Genomic DNA, 19665 nt, shown 5'->3' with positions numbered 1-19665 from the left:
GCGACCGGACCTTTAAATGCAAACCTGTTTATCCCTTGTAAGAACTAGTGCGAGCGCTTGGACTCGTATCGGACTACGTCTGAAATATAACGGCCGCGGCGCATCACTACACTGTCTGGGATTTGTCGTGTCGCGTCAGACAGACATCCAGTGTAGGTAATGGGGTCTGTCTTTTGTTGGATCGCGACGTTCGTGTCTGGCCCGGGGAAGAGACGGAATTCACTTCACCGAGAGAGAGATCAGCAAGCAAGGTAAAAAAAAACATTCTGTGTATGTTGACAGGATTGTGCCCAGTTTAACGTATGTTATAACGTTAACGTTAGCCTAACGTTACTCGTCGTCAACATGGCGGTAACGAACTTTACCATGGTAAACTGAGCTAACGTTTCATTTTACACACTTTGTTAGATTATTGAATTGTCGAGTTAAAATATGCCAACGAGCAACGCGTTTACATTAACAATAAATGTGAATAAACTAATGTGAAATTCTGTTTATATCTTAATGTTGGCCTACTGATGAGAACCTTTATAGTTTTAGCATTAGTTTGCAAACTATACCATATTATAGTTTTTTTTTTTTTATGGAATTTAATATTTACTTCCATTTTTGTGTTTAAAGGCAACTGCAACAAAGCGCCAATTCGCGCCAGTGACTTAGCAAGATTCCAGAGGTAGGCCAGCCCATTTGTGATATATTTTGAGATAAGTTTGCTGAAATGATTAGCGTACACTATGTGAAAATTGCTTTTGAGCCACTAGTGCAGACTAGGTAGCTAACAATATCTTATAAAATCTCTATAAAATTGGCTAACTTTATATCAAATAAGTGACCTTTGCATTATGTCTAACTTTATTACACAGCAAATGAACCAATCAGAAGATGGACCATTGTCTTTGTTCAGTCTCACCAGATTAAATGTATCCAGGTAAGCACTGCAGTAAAACTCTCACTAAGACCAAATCTAGCATTCTAAACAACTTAAGTTTATATTTTTGCATTATTTTTATATTTTATTAGCCAGCGACTCTACCATTGCAGTTCCACCTGACTAGGAAGGTCCTAATATCAGCGCACAGGTGGGTTAACTACTGTAGGAAGGAGAACGATCATCACACAGTGATTTCTTGCATGTATCTTACTGTGTATTTGTCTCAAACAGGTACTCCTTCACTGCAGACAAGTAGAAATGGGCTAAAATCATCTATTTCAGTCGTTCAACAGTCTATGCATCTCAGCATTTTTGGACAGAATTTAGGATTTGTAAGTATTAAAATTTAATCTGGCATAATTTAATTTAGTTCTTTTGTATGCTATTTATTGACAAAAGCTGTTTACAAATATATATTCTTAAGTTTTTGTGAAAATAATAATAAAAATTAACAAAAAAGGAGGTTAAAAATAATGTGACACTAATATTCTCTCTCTCTCTCTCTCTCTCTCTCTCTCTCTCTCTCTCTCTCTCTCTCTCTCTCTCTCTCTCTCTCTCTCTCTCTCACATATAGTTTTGGAACCGGGATCTCCTCTGAAGGACTGAGTACATTTGTGTTTGTGGGCACGCATGCAGACCAGGGAACACTCTGATGTTGTCAATCAAGTTCTGAACAGGAACCAATCTTTGGAGAAGTTCATTTATTCACAAAGGTGGACAAAAACATTGTGTTGGCTTTTTTAAGATTATTTTGATGACTTTTACTCCTATGCTGTAGAAAAGATGGAGTAGACAGTCAGACATTGATAATAATAATAAATGTTTCTTGAGCATCAAAGAGACTTCTTTCAAAAACATTACGCCACTTAAATACTTCTTTTGGCCACCAGTGTACATGAATCCAACACATTTTTGGAAATAAGTGAAATTATTTTTAAGGTGGGGTTATGTGTCATGTATTGTGAAAAGAACTGTGTTTTGTCCTGTTTTGGACATTTCCTTTTTGAATGCTTAAAAATGTATTTATATTCTGCAGTTTTATGAATGTAATGGTTGATATTTCATTATAATACTTGTATAAGCTAAACAACCAATGACTCTACATTCAAATGCTAATGTTTTGTTTATGATTTTATGTATGTTTTCAAAAATGTTTGCAGTGAAGGACAGCACATAATGTGTTAATTTAACACGTTTACACATCTTTGTGCTAACCTCTCTGACATATTTACTTTGTTAAAATCATTAACACAATGAATGAGTTAAAATTAACACAAAAAATGTTGTCTCTAAACTTACCCATTAATGTGTAAAAATTTCACACATCATTTCCAGCATTGGCATGTTTATTTTGTGATATATATGAAATGTTTTAAATAAAAAAATGGTATTTTGTGATAACTTTGTCTAATTGGTTTGTATGAAAGTAGTACTTATGTAGGATAAAAATAAAATTAATCATATATCAAAATTATCAAATCTAATTTATATTTAGTACAAATAAAAATAATTACAGTAGTGTACTGATTAGCTTAGTTTTTACAGTAATGCACTGTACTGATTGGCTTCGTTTTTACAGTAATGCACTGTATTACACAAAACTGAAATACGGTTTGGTACTGTAACTCTTAATTACAGTAACTTACTGGCAACAGTGTTGCCAGTAAGTTACTGTAAAAAACCCTTGAAAAGTCTAACAGTGTGACTGTGCGAGAAACAATCCCGACTCTGACTGTTTGATGGGGATAACAGTTTCTCTGTTATTCCATCCTGCCAACTATGCCCAAATGTTAGATTGGATGGATTTCCACATCAGAAAATATCAGATATATTAGATCCGACCCTGGATGCCGAATCCCTACCAGAAGATATCAGTTTTCTATCAGCCTTAGAGTTTGACTAAGAAAGCCAGGGAAGAGCAGAAGCAGGAGACAAAGTGATGATAATAAAAAAAAGCTGAGTTTACAGAATAATATTAGTTTCAACTCTCTGAATGTCTCAGTGCTCAGACTTAATCTGACAAGTACAAATCCAACACGTGTTATTATACCCCAGCAAAACAATGGGAAATTCCTGCTTCACAAGTTCACAACACTGTCCTGTGATGCTAAAAACCTTGAAATGGAGACTCTCTAACTCGTAAAGAAAAGATCCCTTGAAACCACACAATCAGCATTAAACAACAATAGAAAAAAAATAAGTGCTATAAAATATCAGTGACATGAATAATAATAAAATTATGAATAAATGATAAATCAAATGACAACTAAATGAAAAAAACAGAAAAGAAAACAACACGGATGTATGGTTGCTCTTCCAAAGTCACTCTGGTTTCCATTGAGAATCCTTAGATCCTTCAACTGTCATAGATAAGTCATGAGCTAAGATGTAAAGAATGTTCAAGGAAAGGTTCAAGCGGGACTAGGCAGTGATGTCTCCAACATAAATAGTACCAGGCAAGGATTTCTCCAGACTTAGATAAGCAGCAGGCACACAGATTATTTTTCCTCATAATTTAGAACTGAAAGCAGGTTTCTACTTTCTTTCTCTCTCTCTCACTCACTCACTCACATATACCATTTGGAGCTCTTTATAAAAGAAAGCTGAACACTTGCAGACATCACTGTGAGCAACTTGTTGAATTGACATGACGATGCAGAACTACCCAGCAGCTGGCGGGATCCCGATGCAGGACAATAGAGTCTGCACTGCTCAGCCAGTGATACTGTCCATGCCTGAGCAAAAACTCAATGATGATATAGTTTTTTCCACATTCAATCTTCACTTCTGTAACCCATGCTGCCTTGGGTTTGTGGCCTTTTACAACTCCGTGAAGGTAAGAAATTGTAATATGTTTAATGATAAAAGTGTCCTGCTGCTTTACAAATACCTTAAGGTAATATACGTGTTATGTGTGTCAGGCCAGGGACAGCAGATTGCTTGGAGACTACGCATCGGCACGGTCTTATGGCAGGAGAGCTCGACGCCTAAATGTTGCTGCCATCATTATTTGTGCCTCTGCTATTATTATCCTCATCATCGTTGCTGTCACATTGTTTAATCTCACAAGTTATCGATATTATCATAACTCCTCCAAATAATCAATGTCTGAATGTTTGTATTGACCTGTATGTACTTCTTTTGTTTTTTATTAAAACATTGATATCTCTTGAAACTTTGCATTGTTCTTTTTTGATCATTGTTACTGACCTGGTCTTGCAACAAGAAACTGACTGCTGTGTGTAGTATAAATATAAGTGTGTGCATATACTGTATATGTAATAATAATAATAATAATAATAATTTGTTACATTTATGTAGCGCTTTTCTGAGTACTCAAAGCTCTTTACATGGAAAGGGGAATCTCAACCGTAATGTGTGTGTGTGTGTGTGTGTGTGTGTGTGCGTGCATATATATATATATATATATATATATATGTGTGTGTGTGTGTGTGTGTATGTATATGCATTATAAAAGTAATATGCAGTATGCAAAAATGACCTAGTAATTATCAAAGGACACTAGAACACACTGTCTAGCAGGTTTATTTTGCAGATGTGTGACAGGCGTGATAACTCACTCTCTTAAAAATGAACTGGCACTATTTCAATGGATGTGATTGGTTGGGTACAATTATAAAAGCTAAAAATACATATAATAATACATTATATTATGAATATGTAGCAAAAAAAGGAAAACATGTAATGGCAGCATGTATGTGGTAAATGGATGTAACATTTTATCTCCCTTGGTCATCACAGGTAAGGTGGCATTTGTATAGTAGAAATGACCATAAAATGTATCAGATCTTATCAAATAAAATAAACGCAGGACGACTAGAGTGCGTACATTGGTTAATAATAACCTGCCATCAGAGGGTAATTTATACAGTAACTCCTACTATTACTAAGGTCTAGAAGAGTTGTTCTTGGTACATTGTCATGAACTGATTGCACATTCTGCTAAAAATTCTAAAGCTTTCATCATATTTTTTCTTTAATGACAGATGCAATTTGAGCTGCACAGCTAATAAAAGACATATTTGTCCAGTCCAGTCCATACAGCATAACTGAAGCACACAAAGCACACAGATTAAAAGTTTCTGATGTGAATTATCATGCTGATAAACACTTCAAGATCATTTCTTGAAATATAAATGAATACAAAATAAAAATGAACATTGTTTCTCCTACAGGCATATACATTTTTTTTCCATTCTGCACATTTGACGAGAGAAGCCAACTTGCATATAAGAGCACTTGGATGAAGACAGACATACACAGAAGTAATTTAGGAAACACTATTGCGTGCGTGCAATACTTGAAGTCGCTGAAAATGGTTAGTTGACAGTGACTGGCAGAGCTTTTGTGAGGTTGTATGTTTTGGTTGTTATATAACAAGTACAGTGCCTTTAGAAAGATTTCACCTTCAACCTATTATTTCCTATTCTGCTGTGTTACCAAGTCAGTTTAAACAATTTAAATGTAGACGGCTCAATTCTGTAAATAAAAAAAACAAAACAAAAAACAATTTAGATTCAAATTTATACTAAAAATGTCAATCTTAAAAATGACTTTAACACCCTGGATTGGTTCTCTCTGGTGGCACTGCAGAGTAAAGGTCTGTTCATACCAAAAATGAGATGTATAAAGATAACTATAACCATAACTTAAAATCCACACCAACTAACGACAGTGTTCTGTTTATTATAAGCACGGCACACACTGCAGTTATGTCAACTGCCACATTAAAGGTTTGAGCTCTTTAATTTGGGGTGGATTCTGATTGGCTGTCAATGTTTTTTATCCTTCATCAGCTGAAAAAAAAAATTTACTGAAAGTGATTCCAGTGATATCATTACTCTGTCGTTATAGTTACAGCTGTGGTGTGGACTTTCCTATTCTCATAGAAATAGAATGATTCAAACTTTATACTTATTGTATTTGGTGTGAACAGCCCTTAATGGTGATGCAATTAGGTCGACGATGACACTAGAACATTATGGGCATGGGGGGACTGTGGCGTGTGGATGAAGATTTAGCTTTACTATGGAGAACATGCGGATATAAAAAAATTTGTGGGAGGGGGAAAGAGTTGACATTAAATACAGAAAAGGCACAAGTGCTTAGAGCAGGTACATCAAGGGCAATACTAAGACTCAAGTCAATATATTATAGTATATCTATTCTATCTATCTATTTTTAGTTAGATGAACCATTACCAAATTCTTTCTTGCTGTTAATTTATTGGAATGTGACCAGTTTATGATGAACAAATGGACAAATGTCTTGCTGTATATGTTCCTCTTTGAATAGCTAGTTGTAGCAGTAGTGGAAAGTTATAAAGTGCTTGAAGGTTCACAGACTACGATTTCATGCAGCCAATGGGAGGAAGGACCAATACGACACGTGAGGTATGATCCTGACCATGGAAAGACTCGGTGGACGTTCGTCGGCTTCAGCCATGGTAAAGGCGGACACGCTGAGATATAGAAGCACGGCACAGAGGGCAGGACAGCAGGGCATCGCTGCAGGTCTGGCAACAGCATACGTGTCCACACGGCAGGAAGATCACATGTGACTACACAGAGCAGAACAAGAGAGGAAATTGAGTTATTTTTTTTTAGCTGCTGAAAAGCTAAACTGTAACAGCTGTATTCATTACAAACCATACTAATAAGTTAATATTTCTTATAATAAACTAATAGTTAATTAGTAGGTTAATGTTTTATTTTATAAAAATATTTACACTACCTTTCAATCGTTTCGGTCAGTAATTATTTTTAAATAAATTAATAGTTTATTAGACAATAAATAAACAATAAAGACTACATTGTTACAAAAAAAAATCCATTTTAAATAAATACTTTCTATTAATACAAATGTATATATAAATTAATATATTAAAATCGAAAGCAGTATTTTAAATAGTTATAATATTTCATAATATTACTGTTTTTACTGTATTTTTATAAAATACAGACTTTGTGATTATGAGATTTCTTGCAAAAACAAACAAAAATAGTACAAATTAATTATTTAATGTTTTCACTTCTAAATATTTATTTGAATACTTTAGCCACTGTTTTAATTCAAATTGTTACTATTTGCATTAATAATTAAGCTTTAAAATGAAGGGAAGGCTTTACCTCATGTTCCATGCACACCACACACTCGGAACTGCTGAATCTATCAGGACCTGGGGCAGTGGGGGTGAGGGGGGTGTTGGGGGTCAGTGGAGGAGTGAGCTGCTGTTGAGGTGGGGCACTTGGAGTGGATGCACCAGCTTCCTGTATCTCTTTCGCTGTTTTAGGCAATGCTGAAGGGACAAAAATGTTATGATACTGCAATCACGGAAAAACAAAAACACTGAGCAAAATTCACAAATTTCACTAAATTAAAAATAGTACTGTATGTCCTCAAGGGAATATGTTTGCTCTTACGGTCAGACAGAGTGCGTTCTCTGGCCCAGTGGAGAAGAGCTTTCTGCACGCCAACCTCACTGATCCCCAACTGTAAAAAAAAAAACGAAAAAGAAGTTGATGAAAGAACATTTTAATGGACATAAATCTCTGATGACAAATTCCTAGACACACACACTTTCAAAAATGTGTTGAAACACAAAGGGAAAGATAGCAGACCTTTCTAAGGTCCTTTGTGGTCATGTGTCGCAAGGCCTCAGCGGTGATTCGGTGGTGAGCTATGATTGGCAGATAGTGTTGAGCAGAGAGTTTACACAGAATATTCCCCAGATCCCTATCCACAGCGGCTTCCTGAGGAGAAAGGAAAGGACAGCAAAGTGTCAGCGATTTTGTGATTTGAACACAGGATCTCAAGGCCTGTAGAAGAGCTGCTCTGACCTGCATACGCAAAGACAGCGGTTTAGCATCCAGGAGCCTCTGATATTGAATCATCCAGTAGTTCTGCTGATTGGATTCGCTCTTCTGCTCCAGCTCCATCTAAAGAGCAAAGAAAAAACACCCTTAGTGTCATTTCTGATATATTTAGTAAAAGTCCTAAGCAAATATAAACACTATGAATTATCATGCCATTATTATAAATACATTTTTCCATGGGGTTTTCAAATTCTGTATTTTTTTCTTACACAGAATAACAAATATACACACAGAATAACAAATATGCAGACAACAGAAACATTAACAAATTAACAAAGCTCCAACAAATGATAGATAGAGAGATGATAGACAGATTCGATTCGATTCAATATTGATTATTTTGGAAATCAGGTACAATACATGGCACATTTTCTCAAGGAAAACAAATCTCTTAACTAATCCTGTAAACTATGGGAGTCAGTTGTAGCCTACTATAATACTGAAGGTAAAAATGAACTGATTTGTATACAAACACTTAAATTACACTTTTATTTATTTTTATAATAATAAAGTTATATGAAATATAAACATTTAAATGGTGGCTGTCATAAAAACTTGCCAGATTTATTCAAACATGCATTAAATATTGAAGAATATTAAAAATTATAATGAATATGTAATATGGTGCATATATTTAGCAAAATGCTCCTCTCTAGAGTAAATTTTTCTATCTGACTAACGAGTTTATGGTCACTGGATATGGTTTTTCTGAGGTAAATGTGACGTTACATGACATTGTTTACAAGCTGATTTACTGGCGTCTTTCCATGGTTGAAACACTGATTGAGCGACTCCATGTGACATGATACGGATTTCGAGAAGTTGAACTCTCTTTTAACACTTTCAGATGCTCATTCATGTTTATTTTGCGCTGTAACTGGTATTATTAAGGCGGAAGAAAAGATCATGTGCTGATTCTCTTGAGCTGAGCTGCGCCAGAGCGATCTCACGCCACAGCACCAAAACAGTATTTATGTTTTTGAATTTCGTAAGAAAATGGCCACAATTTGAACGACTTTGTTTCATATCAGTAGTAACAAAGCACAAAGATTATTGCGGTTTATTGGATGGGATGCACGCTACAATGTTCCATTCATTCATCAACTGAAAACAAGATGACTATAGCCTAATCAGTTCGATTCTTGGGATTTAAGAATCGATATCGGTTCGTAAAAATGAGAATCGATTAAAATCGAGAAATCAATATTTTTTACCCAGCACTAATAAATAGATAAATAGATAAATAGTAGTGGTGGGCCGTTATCGGCGTTAACGTGCTGAGTTAACGCGAGACTCTTATCGCACGATAAAAAAAATATCGCCGTTAATCTATTCTCCAAGTTGGGTTGGGAGATGGCTCTATACTACACAAGCTATGATGACGCAATCTACCCGCGGCCGCGAGGTAAACCCGGCTGCAACGCATATTCGTCGTCATCTTAAGTAAACACGGCTGAAAGTGAAAGCTGGTGAAAAAGATCGGTGCAACATCCATTATTTGGACTTGGTTCGGGTTTAAGCCGTCAGACGAGCAGCAGCAAACTAAATACAGAGTGTGTGGGGTAACAGTTCGGTAAGTTAACACACGACTAATCCGTTCGACCACCTCAAATTCAAAACGAAACATGATATCACTGAATACCAGCGCGCGCGTATTATTCCCATTCCAATATATCTTAGTGGTGTAGCACAGGGGTTCCCAAACTTTTCCATGACAAGGCCCCCCAAATACCACTAGGTTCTGGCCAAGGCCCCCCTTTTGCAGGATGTGTTATTGAAATCATCGACAATACTATGGCAAATGTAGAAATAAATAAATAAAACATCTAGGTGAACATCAGATTATGTGATGGTGTTTTATACCAGCCAATCAGAAAGATTATAGAGATGAACCGATTACAATTTTCAAGGCCAATTCCGATTTGTCATTGAGTTCGACCTGCCGATACAGATTTTAGCTGATTCTGATTTCATTTTTTCTAACCACTTTACAGCACACACAAATATTTATTTTCTATATATATATATATTTTTTTTTATAAAACACCACTTTTATCCAAACTGATTAATAAAAACAAGTTTAAATGGGTACATTTTCTATAAATATTTTTGAGTCTTCATTTTCTTTTCTGATACATTGTAAACACATTATACATGCAAATGATGTAACGTTACATTTTTGGTACTTTTTGTGTGAAATCATATTTATTTTGTCCATCAAAAGTGTGCTTTCACTTTAATTGAGCGTGAGCAGCGCAGCAAAAATAGACTCGGCGCCGAAACCCTCCACTTCACTACTGCTCACGGCACGCGACGCTCCTGCTTGACGCTCACGCGCTGCTCCTGCTCGCGGTGTGAACGCACTCAATGAACAAAAAATTCGCGCTGCTCACGCGCCGCTCGCGGTCTGAAACGGCCGTAATTCACAAGGTTTCCTACATGTGTGTGCACGTGTGATGCTGATGTTGCGCGATGTTAATCATGCGGCGCCCGAGTGCATTTGAATCGGCATATGTCAGACTGAAAATCACGTGAAAAATCGGCCAATTCTGGTCACCAGCCGATCAATCAGTTCATCTCTAAAAGATTAGCATTAAAAGTATAATGTTCAGATAGGCTTTGCAACAAATTATTATAATGTTATTTCATAACAATACTCATATTAACACATTTTTTAAAACTTTTTTTTAACTCTTTTTTTCCGCTTTTTTTTCCCCAACTTGCTGCGGCCCCCCTGGCGGCCCCCAGTTTGAAAACCACTGGTGTAGCACATAATCTCGATTTTAAGAATCGTTGTTGTGTTTCTTTTTAACTGAAAAGACATCAGACAATATTCTAATTTTAAATTTGGGGTTTCATAAGCTCCAAGCCATAATAAACATTAGACCTACTTAAGTCTCTGCAGCTAGTGTACTTAAATGTTATTTATCTGCAAAATTATGTTGTATACTTACAGTTTTGCACAATATATGTTCTCAAAACTACATACACCCTTTAAAAAAAAAAACATTTAGCAGTTGTTTAGCATGGGTCTGTGTAATCTGTTCTGAAATGGTTTTATTATAATATACTGTATATCATTATCGCAAGAGGCTGCAATGTATATCACAATATAGATTTTAGGCCATATCGCCCATCCCTAATTGATAGCCTATAGTAGTTTCTCAAGCAGTTTGTGATGCATTTTGGAAACAGGAGATGAGCCCCTGGTCTAATGCGCCACCTGGCTTGAGAAACCCGTTCTCAAAGACTTACTTTTATAGTCATTATTTGGGTAGCACACATATTCTGAATGCCTTCGGCAGAATTCAAATGAGCCATTTTAATCTAGATTAATCTAGATTAATTTCAAAATTAATCTAGATTAATCTAGATTTAAAAAATTAATCTATGCCCACCTCTAATAAATAGATAGATAGATAGATAGATAGATGGACCAGAATCACTCACCAAGACCAGTTTGAGCTCCTCCTCCCTCTGGTCCTTCTGTTTGAGTAACTGTTGCAGTAGGTCACTCAAAGCGGCCCTCTGGTCAGCCAGCACCTCCTTCCACACACACAGTGAATACCGTAAATACACACACTCAAACAATACAAAAGAATCATACTCCCAGAATGCTGTGATAACTCATAAAGGTATTGTGAGCATGATACTTAAACAGGAATGGGATGAAATGGCTAGGTAATCAGAGAGAGAAAGAGAGACGCAAAAACAAACAAGAAAAGTGACGTGCAGCAACAAACAGAGTGATGGTTTCTCCTCTCTACACTCCACAGCATGATGAAGCACTGGAAGGAAAGCACCACATCATCTACTGCTGCTACGTACCTGCAGGTTCTCAGTGTCCAAATTCCTCCTCTTAACCTCCAGCTTTGTCAACTGCAATAACTCTGCCTCTATGAGTTTAATCTATGGATACAAGCATACAGTGGGGGTGTGAATGGCCCCATGGAGACATGATAAAACAGCCATCTTTTGGGTTCTGCATCCAATGAGAGGTGGGATGTGAGAAGCATGGGCTGACTGAAACCAAAAAAGCTTTTAATGGCTAGAATGACTAACACAAGACCATCTTACACATTATTACTTTATAGACCTTATGTAACCCCGCCCCTTTTCAGCACTGCGCTCATTGTGTTCTGTTCTGTCTTCCGGTTTGTATTTTCACAGCATGAAGGTAAGATCTTACTGATAAACCGCTTGTTTAAAAACCTTCCTGGTCTGCTGGCTGCATTTGTTATGACATCCGTTTCAAACAACAATGCTCATGATAACTTTCATCAACTCTACAATAAGAAACTGAAGAAACATATGACATTGAAGACTGGAGTAATAAATAATGATAAATGACATTGGTCACAGTCTTGTCATGTTTAGTTTTTTTTGGCTTCAGTTTAATTTGTAGTCTTGGTTTTCCTTGTCACTGTCTTGCCTGTGTTCTAGTTATCATTTTTAGTTGTCATGGTTTCTGATGAGTTCCCACCTGTTTCCTGTTTCGTTAATGATCTCCCCATGTGTATTTAAGCCCTCAGTTTCCTCAGTTCTAGGTCTTACGTTAAAGTAAAACGTTACGGTCGTAGTCTTATTTCCCAGAGTGTTTATTAAAGTTTATGTGTATTATTATTCATCAATCTGTGTCACACATCTTTTCCTTTGGACTGTTTGATATTTTCAAATATACTGTATTAGAAAACAGTTATTTTAAATTGTAGTAATATTTTACAATAGTACTGTTCTTATCGTAGTTTTGATGAACTAACTGCAACCTTGGTGAGGATAAGAGACTTCTTTAAAATACATTAAATCCCATAATCTGTAAGGGTCTTATTGGCTCTTGGATGTTAAGGGAAACCTCAATCATCATACCTGATTACGAATATAAGCATGCACACTGTCCTTCTGAAGCTGGAGGGCTTCAAAGGCGGCCTTCTGCATTTCCTCCTGCAGACAAAGAGCCAATAAGGGTTAGTTCATCATTTTAGAGCAATGCACCAGCTGTAATATTTATAGTAGTTCATTCATGTATTTTGCCAGTGGAGTGAATGGGTGGATGGAGTGCAGACTACTTTTTAATACAGAATACAGATCATGTACATTGTAAGTTAGTAAATTGAATAGTTACCTCTTGAAGGATCTGACTAATGGCTTTACTTTTGTCTAGCTGCTGCAGGGACAACACTTGGTCAAACTTCTTATCCAAACTGTCCAAACTAAACGAGGAAAAAGAGAGACAGAAGGACAATCAAGCATTGCAGTTTAATTTTCTTTATGAACAAGCAGAACATTGACATAGTAAGTGAAGGATGTAATCTCAAAATCAGAGAATGTCTTTGAAATCTGTTCACATGTGGTCACAAGCGATACTTTTGAGATTAATGTTAATACAGAGGGTAAACCATCTTGCCTGACCACGTGTGATCAGATCAACAAGACGAATGTTGAAACCAGGTGTAAACAGGGTCAAAAGGGTCTGGACAGAGTTCAAAACCATATGTATTGGTAGGAAGTGAATCACCTCCTGCAGGTCTCAGACACCAGAATCTGCGTCTTGGCTTCCCTGGCCTCCTGCAGTAACCTTAAAGACAAGCTCTCTGACAGCATCCTCTGCATGGCACCTGTGAACATGTATATATAGACTTACATAGACAGTAGAGGAGTTTAAAAAAATACTGGGGGAAAGAGAGAGGGACTGGGAGATGATGCAGGTATGATTCAAACTACAAGTACTAAACATATCTGAAGCATGTCACAGCTCTGAGTAATAACAAAGATTTATAATGACTTGCAAACTAAATATTTAATTATGGAACAATATGGTAATTTTAAAGATAAATTAATTTTCAAAAACTCACCTGCCACTTCCTTCTTCCTAAGAGAGTTGGCTTCTTCCTGTGTGATGGCAGCAAGGTGTTCCATTCGAACGCTAACAACAACAACAACAAAATATTGTAACTGTATCTCTATTAAAATAAAAACAACATCAGGGTAAGTTTAAGATATCACCATTTGCTGTGTGTGTAACTTCTATAAGTTTCAAAAGTTTGGGATCAGTAAGATTCTTTTTATAGAAATTATTACTCGTATTCAGGAAAGAATGCATTACATAGATTAAAAATGACAGCAAAGACATTTATCACGTTATCCCCCCAAAAAATCTATTTAAAATAAACGCTGTTCTTCTGAACTTTATCTCTACTTTGTTTTAACGCCTGCAGTTTGTGATACCGACTTAAAGTAACGATTAAAGTAATGCCAGGTCTTTCTGACCCGTGGTGCATTTCCTGTACAATGACGTTACTCACTGCTTAACTACCATAGTATGACCAAAGTCCCTTAAAGATATAAAGTCTTTTGTACGATGAATCATTGAAGAAATCAAGTAGCTAGTCACAACTGTTTCCCGAAACCGTACTTTCACAAATTTGACGTTCAATCACGTTGGTTATGATGTCACGCAGGTGGTGGAATAAAAAAGTATTTTAACTAATCCGTTTGATATCGACTACATGCCAAATTTTTGCTATAAATTACAGACATGCCATCTGAGGACTAATTCATTTTTCTCAGTTATTTTGTTTTATTTCCATATTCAATCATAGGCTCGTTATTGCGCACTAGCGCACGTACACACATGCAAATAAATATTTAAATCTCTTAAATAAAAAAGATATAGAATGTACTGAATGTCAGATTGCTTATTTTGCTCAAGATAGAGATTTATTAAGATCACATGTCATACAAATAAGAAACTCTGCTTCTAACCACAGGTCAAGAGCTGTCATTCCAACCACACAACTTTGCCATGCTGTTTGCGAATGTTCGTTAGAACTATGGTTAACTATGGCTGATAACAACGGAACTTGCAACAATGTTTTCAGGAAACGCACCTCTGATCTCCAAAAATACTTGAATGTTCCCGTAAACGCTGAACTAATATGGGTTTGGTCAAAAGCGTTCTGTGTGCTGTAACGGCACCACAGCAGTGGCATTGCTCAAACAACTCAGTACTTGCAGTAACTCTGGACTCTGGATATCTAAAGTGGTGCCATTAGATAGATGGAAATTCACTTAGCAAGAGCTGCATTGATGGCAGGAGCCCACACTCCATTAGAGAGTTCGACCCATGTGTAATATCTACTCACCGGTCCATCTCAAGAGCTTGCAGAAATTCAGCACTCTTTGCCTGTCTGTAATCAAATGAGCACAAACACACAATAAATAACCACCCTTAAACTACACAATACTCATGGACTTAAACTGACAGCAATAGCTAACAGAAAAGCAGGACAATTCAAAAATGGTTCACATTGTGCCCTCACCGTTTGTTATCAAACAGGAGGTCAGAGACGCGGCCCATGATAACGCTCTCTGCCTGACGTACTTTATCCAGCATTTTCAGCCTAACTGCTTCCTGGGCTTTCTGCTGCTGAGACACACCTAATTCTAACCGTTCCTGCTCCTGAGAGACAGAAAAGCACAAAGAGGTGGATTTTTGTTAGCTAGATAGCTTATTCAAAGAATCCTTATGATTTCCCAAAAAAATGTAAGCAGTACAACGGTTTTCAACATTGATAATAATAAGAAATGCTACTTGAGCACAAAATCGGCATATTAGAATGATTTCTGAAGGATTATGTGACTCTGAAGACTTTCAATGAGAATAGAAAATAGTTCTTTTAAATTGAAATAATATTTTACAATATTAGTGTTTTATTGATTTTTAATCCAATAAATGCAGCCTTGGTGAGTACGGAAGTGTAGCTCACTCAAATGTGTTACATTTATAAACCAGATAGTTTTGACTCTAAAATCAAAATGGTTACCAATTTGACAGACAGCAGGACGTCCTCTTTACGGGAGTTGTTGAGGAGGAGGAGCTGAGTGTGTTCTCTCTGTTTCTCTTCAAGATCTTTCTCAAAGGTCAACTTTTCCAGCTGTTTCTGCTCCTAGTGGAGAAACAAAAAGTGAGATGTAAATAGGCTACTACTTCACTGGACAATCCAACAATAACAAAAAGAAATCAAACATACCTTTCTTTTCTCATAGTCCATGAATTTGCTCTGCAGTGTCAGAGTGAATGTAAGAGAACAGCAAGTCATTATTACATTAACAGAAAAAATGCCACACCAACATTTTTTAGGCACTGTATGAAATGAGCATAAATAGTGAAGACTGACCTGCCAGGCTATCTCCTCACCGTCAACACAATCCACCTCCTGCTTCCCATCATCATGCTCCAGCACAGGCAGAAGATACTGGGATGGAGGGCAATAATCCAGACCCATCTCTAAACCACATCAAAATGAATTATGAACCAACCAGATGCACAGAAAGACCTTGTTCTGTCACAAAGGACTGCAAGTTAATATTCAATTAGATCTTGTGCATAATCTGTACTGTATACAATCTGTATTTATTGGTCTGCATCTAACCAGGCTATAATAAAAGATCTGTACCTGAGCAGAGGTAGCGCTGCACTTCCTCTGTGCCACCCGTGCACACTGATGCAGGTGGATAGCTCATAACCTGTGCGTCCAAGATCAAGCTCTGCACACCACATATAAACATACAGACATAAGTATGTATTTGCAATGGTCACATTGCCTATAAGCTTGATATGATACTACACAAATATGCTCCAAAATCTTTATCTTAAGTGGGCTAGCCATTTAAGATACTTACTTCCAGAGTCCGAACACTGGCCAGCTCTTTGGGTAATTCTCTGATGCTGTTCTCACTTATGTCCAGTGTTCGCAGGCTGCTCATGCGACCCACAGACACAGGGATCACAGTAAGGCAGTTCCCTGTCAGCATCGAAACATTTTGTTCATTTAAGTGGTTTAGGCTTTTATTACCATTTATTATTAATTAAAATGTGCCTAAAAAGCCCAAACTACACAGAAACCACAAATGACTGTCAAATTCTTACTAGCTTTTTGAAACAGGTTAACAACTGAAAAACAACAACAACAAAAAAAAGCACTAAACAAACCTTTCACATTAAGTGTCTGTAGATGTTTTAGATCCCCTACAGAGTCGGGCAGCTGTTTTATGTGGTTCTTCTCTACATTCAGAACCTTAGAGAAGCAATAAATATAAAGGACACTAATGATCAATTAAGCACTAGAAGATATACACTACCGTTCAAAAGTTTGGGGTTGGTACAATTGTTTTAATGTTTATTAAAGAAGTCTCTTATGCTCACCAAGGCTGGATTTAATTGTTCAAAAATACAGTAAAAACAGTAATATTGTGAAATATTATTATTACAATTACAATTTAAAATGACTGTTTTCTATTTTAACACGTTTTAAGATTCAGCCCTGTGATGGCAAAGCTGAATTTTCAACAGCTATTACTCCCGTCTTCAGTGTCACATGATCCTTCAGAAATTAATCTAATATGCCGCTCAAGAAACGTTTATGATTATTATCAATGTTGAGAACAGTTGTGCTGCTTTTTGTAGAAACCGTGATACATCCCCCCAACCCCCACAAAGCTTTACTGTCTTTTACTGAAAGGATTTGTGTCCTTGCTGAAAAAAAAAATTTATTTGAAGAAGAAAAAAAATGCAGTAACCCCAATCTTTTGAAAATGAGTGTAGTCGACGACAGCAATATATATATCTGTCATTATATAATGTATTTTATATGTGTATTGACCAATCAGCATCCAGAACAGTATTTGGTTTTCAAGTGTCATATAAGAAACAATTAACATCATCAGCTTTGTTCATATACAATAAATATATACTGTACCTGCAAGGACAAAAGCTGCCCGATGTCATCAGGAAGTGATGTGAGCTTATTTTCATGCAGATCCAGCACCTTAAGAATGGACACACAGAGATGTTAACATGGCACTGGAGAGAAGTGCAAGACGGTTATCTGCTCAATCAATGTCTCTCACCTTTAAGGTTGCTAAGGCACCAGTGCAGCAACCTTTAGGAACAAGTGACCTCAGGTCATTTCCATGAAGAATTAACACCTGCAATGAAAGTGGAAACTGCTGTCAAAAGTCTGTTCGCTCTGACCAACAACAGTTCAGAGAAAACAACCCTGCAGTAAACTGACTCACTTTCTTCTGGAGCACTTTACACATTGAGAAGACACTGGAGGGAACCTGCAGACATGCATTTAAAATAAGTAAAAACTGTTGTGACACGGATGGAAGCAATCAGGTATCTTGCAATAATCCCTCCTCTTTCTGTTTTTTAGATTAAAATGTTTCCAAAATGTGAATAATGAATGTCATTCATTAGGGTTTGTGTAATTCACCTCTGTAAGTTCACAGGCAGAAATGTCCAGAATATCATCAGCACCTGCTTCTTTGGCCTGCACAAAACATAGGCATGCGTGTTAGCGGGGATGGGCAGTATTTCAGATACATGTATTTAAAATACGTATTTGAAATACAAAATACTATTTTGTATTTTAAAGCCTTTGGAAAAAATCTAATGTCATTTGTATTTAAATACATAAAATACTGTTTGCCAGTCAAGCTCTTTATCAGGGTACTGATTTCGTGCATCAACTAGTTCAAACTTTACATAAAATAAATATAAAAATGACTATACTTAAAAACCATTGGACTACCTTAAAAAAAAAAAGCCTCAAAAGAGTTTGAAATTCAGTTTTTGCTGTGGTATCAAAACTGATAGGCTATTGAGAATTGTGAAACCATGATATATATTGTTACTGTGAAGTAAAATTACAATTTTGGTCATATCGCCCATCCATATTCTTTGCTAGATAGCAGAAAAGGTTCCCACAGTTTTACATACAGTATGATTTTTTTTTTTTATAGTGTTCACCACAAGTAATAGACTACATTGTGACCAGGTCAGAAATAATAAATGGCTGCTATTTTGCATAAGTTTGTTTGTAATTGCCAGCAAGAAAGAAAGAAAGAGATGGGGTTAGGAATGAAAAGTCAGTAGGCCTATGTAGTTTCTTCATTTCTTCATTCACTGTGACCTATACCTGCACTGGATGGCCAATTTCACATGTATTATGTGTAAAATACTGTATTTGTATTTAAATACATTTTTCCACACAGTATTTTGTAATTTTATTTTTTAAATACATTTCCATGTATTTATGCCCATCTCAGCGTGTTAGGGTCTGAAACAGTGCACTATAACAGTAGGATGTTGCTCAAAATAAATAGGCACTGCTAATACATGTAACGTTAATCTCTAACATAAGCAAATGTGGGGTCGTTGCAATGTAAATACAACTAGAAACTCACCAAGCAAAGCTGGTTCTCAAGGCGTTTCTTGGAATCCACACTGGGTTTCTTCTTTTTGGAGAACAGAAACATCCTGAGGCCAGTGAGATTTTGTTTGTCTAATTAAAACCGCACAACATCCACTTGATGATGCTAGCGTGACTGACTGTGGTGTTGACAATCCCAAAGAAACAGATTGGGACAGCATAAACAAATTCAAGTAACGTTAAGTTAGGACAAGAACGCAGAAATAAAAATGTGAAATTACAAATTATAATCACGCGAGATTAATAAAACCATAATACTTCGTTTTCATTATAAATTGATGGATCATGGATATTGAAACCAGGTTCTGAAACCAAATAGAAATGAACGATATAAATAAAAGGACATACCTTACGCGAAACGAAGAATATATGCGAATAACCGTCAGTGCGACAGCTATATTATTTTGTCAAAACATGGGCTCCTTCAAATGTTTCAATATCGATTTATTGTCCCGTGTTACCTTGTATACTCCCTCTCTGGCAGTACACACCAGGAACAACTTCTCGGATGTTGTGAATGACGTAATGCGTCGCCGCAGTGTGAAAGGTTGCTCAGCTCTCG

General features: G+C 36.5%; 1 protein-coding gene and 3 long non-coding RNA genes across 4 annotated transcripts; 3 read left to right on the top strand and 1 right to left on the bottom strand.

The window, feature by feature from the left end:
* The first annotated feature begins 72 nt into the window (after positions 1 to 72).
* On the top strand, positions 73 to 1080 carry LOC309498247. The gene is made up of 4 exons (XR_014205894.1): positions 73 to 251; positions 622 to 673; positions 864 to 928; positions 1021 to 1080. It is a non-coding gene; the product is annotated as an uncharacterized lncRNA (long non-coding RNA).
* Positions 1081 to 1225: 145 nt separating this feature from the next.
* Positions 1226 to 1930, top strand: LOC309498189. The gene is made up of 3 exons (XR_014205875.1): positions 1226 to 1263; positions 1506 to 1659; positions 1728 to 1930. It is a non-coding gene; the product is annotated as an uncharacterized lncRNA (long non-coding RNA).
* A 744-nt stretch (positions 1931 to 2674) lies between these two features.
* On the top strand, positions 2675 to 4106 carry LOC309499384. The gene is made up of 2 exons (XR_014206228.1): positions 2675 to 3767; positions 3853 to 4106. It is a non-coding gene; the product is annotated as an uncharacterized lncRNA (long non-coding RNA).
* Positions 4107 to 4461: 355 nt separating this feature from the next.
* On the bottom strand, positions 4462 to 19603 carry lrsam1 (leucine rich repeat and sterile alpha motif containing 1). Its single transcript, XM_082170592.1, has 25 exons — positions 19452 to 19603; positions 19078 to 19222; positions 18105 to 18161; positions 17905 to 17949; positions 17737 to 17814; positions 17586 to 17654; positions 16820 to 16904; positions 16510 to 16631; positions 16284 to 16374; positions 16005 to 16114; positions 15858 to 15887; positions 15651 to 15773; positions 15147 to 15286; positions 14970 to 15014; positions 13680 to 13750; positions 13343 to 13442; positions 12950 to 13037; positions 12694 to 12768; positions 11656 to 11736; positions 11278 to 11373; positions 7792 to 7890; positions 7573 to 7704; positions 7375 to 7444; positions 7081 to 7250; positions 4462 to 6512 (listed from the first exon to the last, which is right to left on the bottom strand). The coding sequence occupies exons 2-25, from the start codon at positions 19147 to 19149 to the stop codon at positions 6390 to 6392; spliced, it is 2172 nt and encodes a 723-aa protein (XP_082026718.1). The 5' UTR covers positions 19150 to 19222; positions 19452 to 19603; the 3' UTR covers positions 4462 to 6389.
* Positions 19604 to 19665: the final 62 nt, after the last annotated feature.

This window comes from Leuciscus leuciscus (genome assembly GCF_965113295.1).
Source record: "Leuciscus leuciscus genome assembly, chromosome: 5".
Taxonomy (NCBI): Eukaryota; Metazoa; Chordata; class Actinopteri; order Cypriniformes; family Leuciscidae; genus Leuciscus; species Leuciscus leuciscus.
The sequence above is the reverse complement of the archived record's forward strand: the minus strand, read 5'-3'. Positions and strand labels throughout refer to the sequence as shown.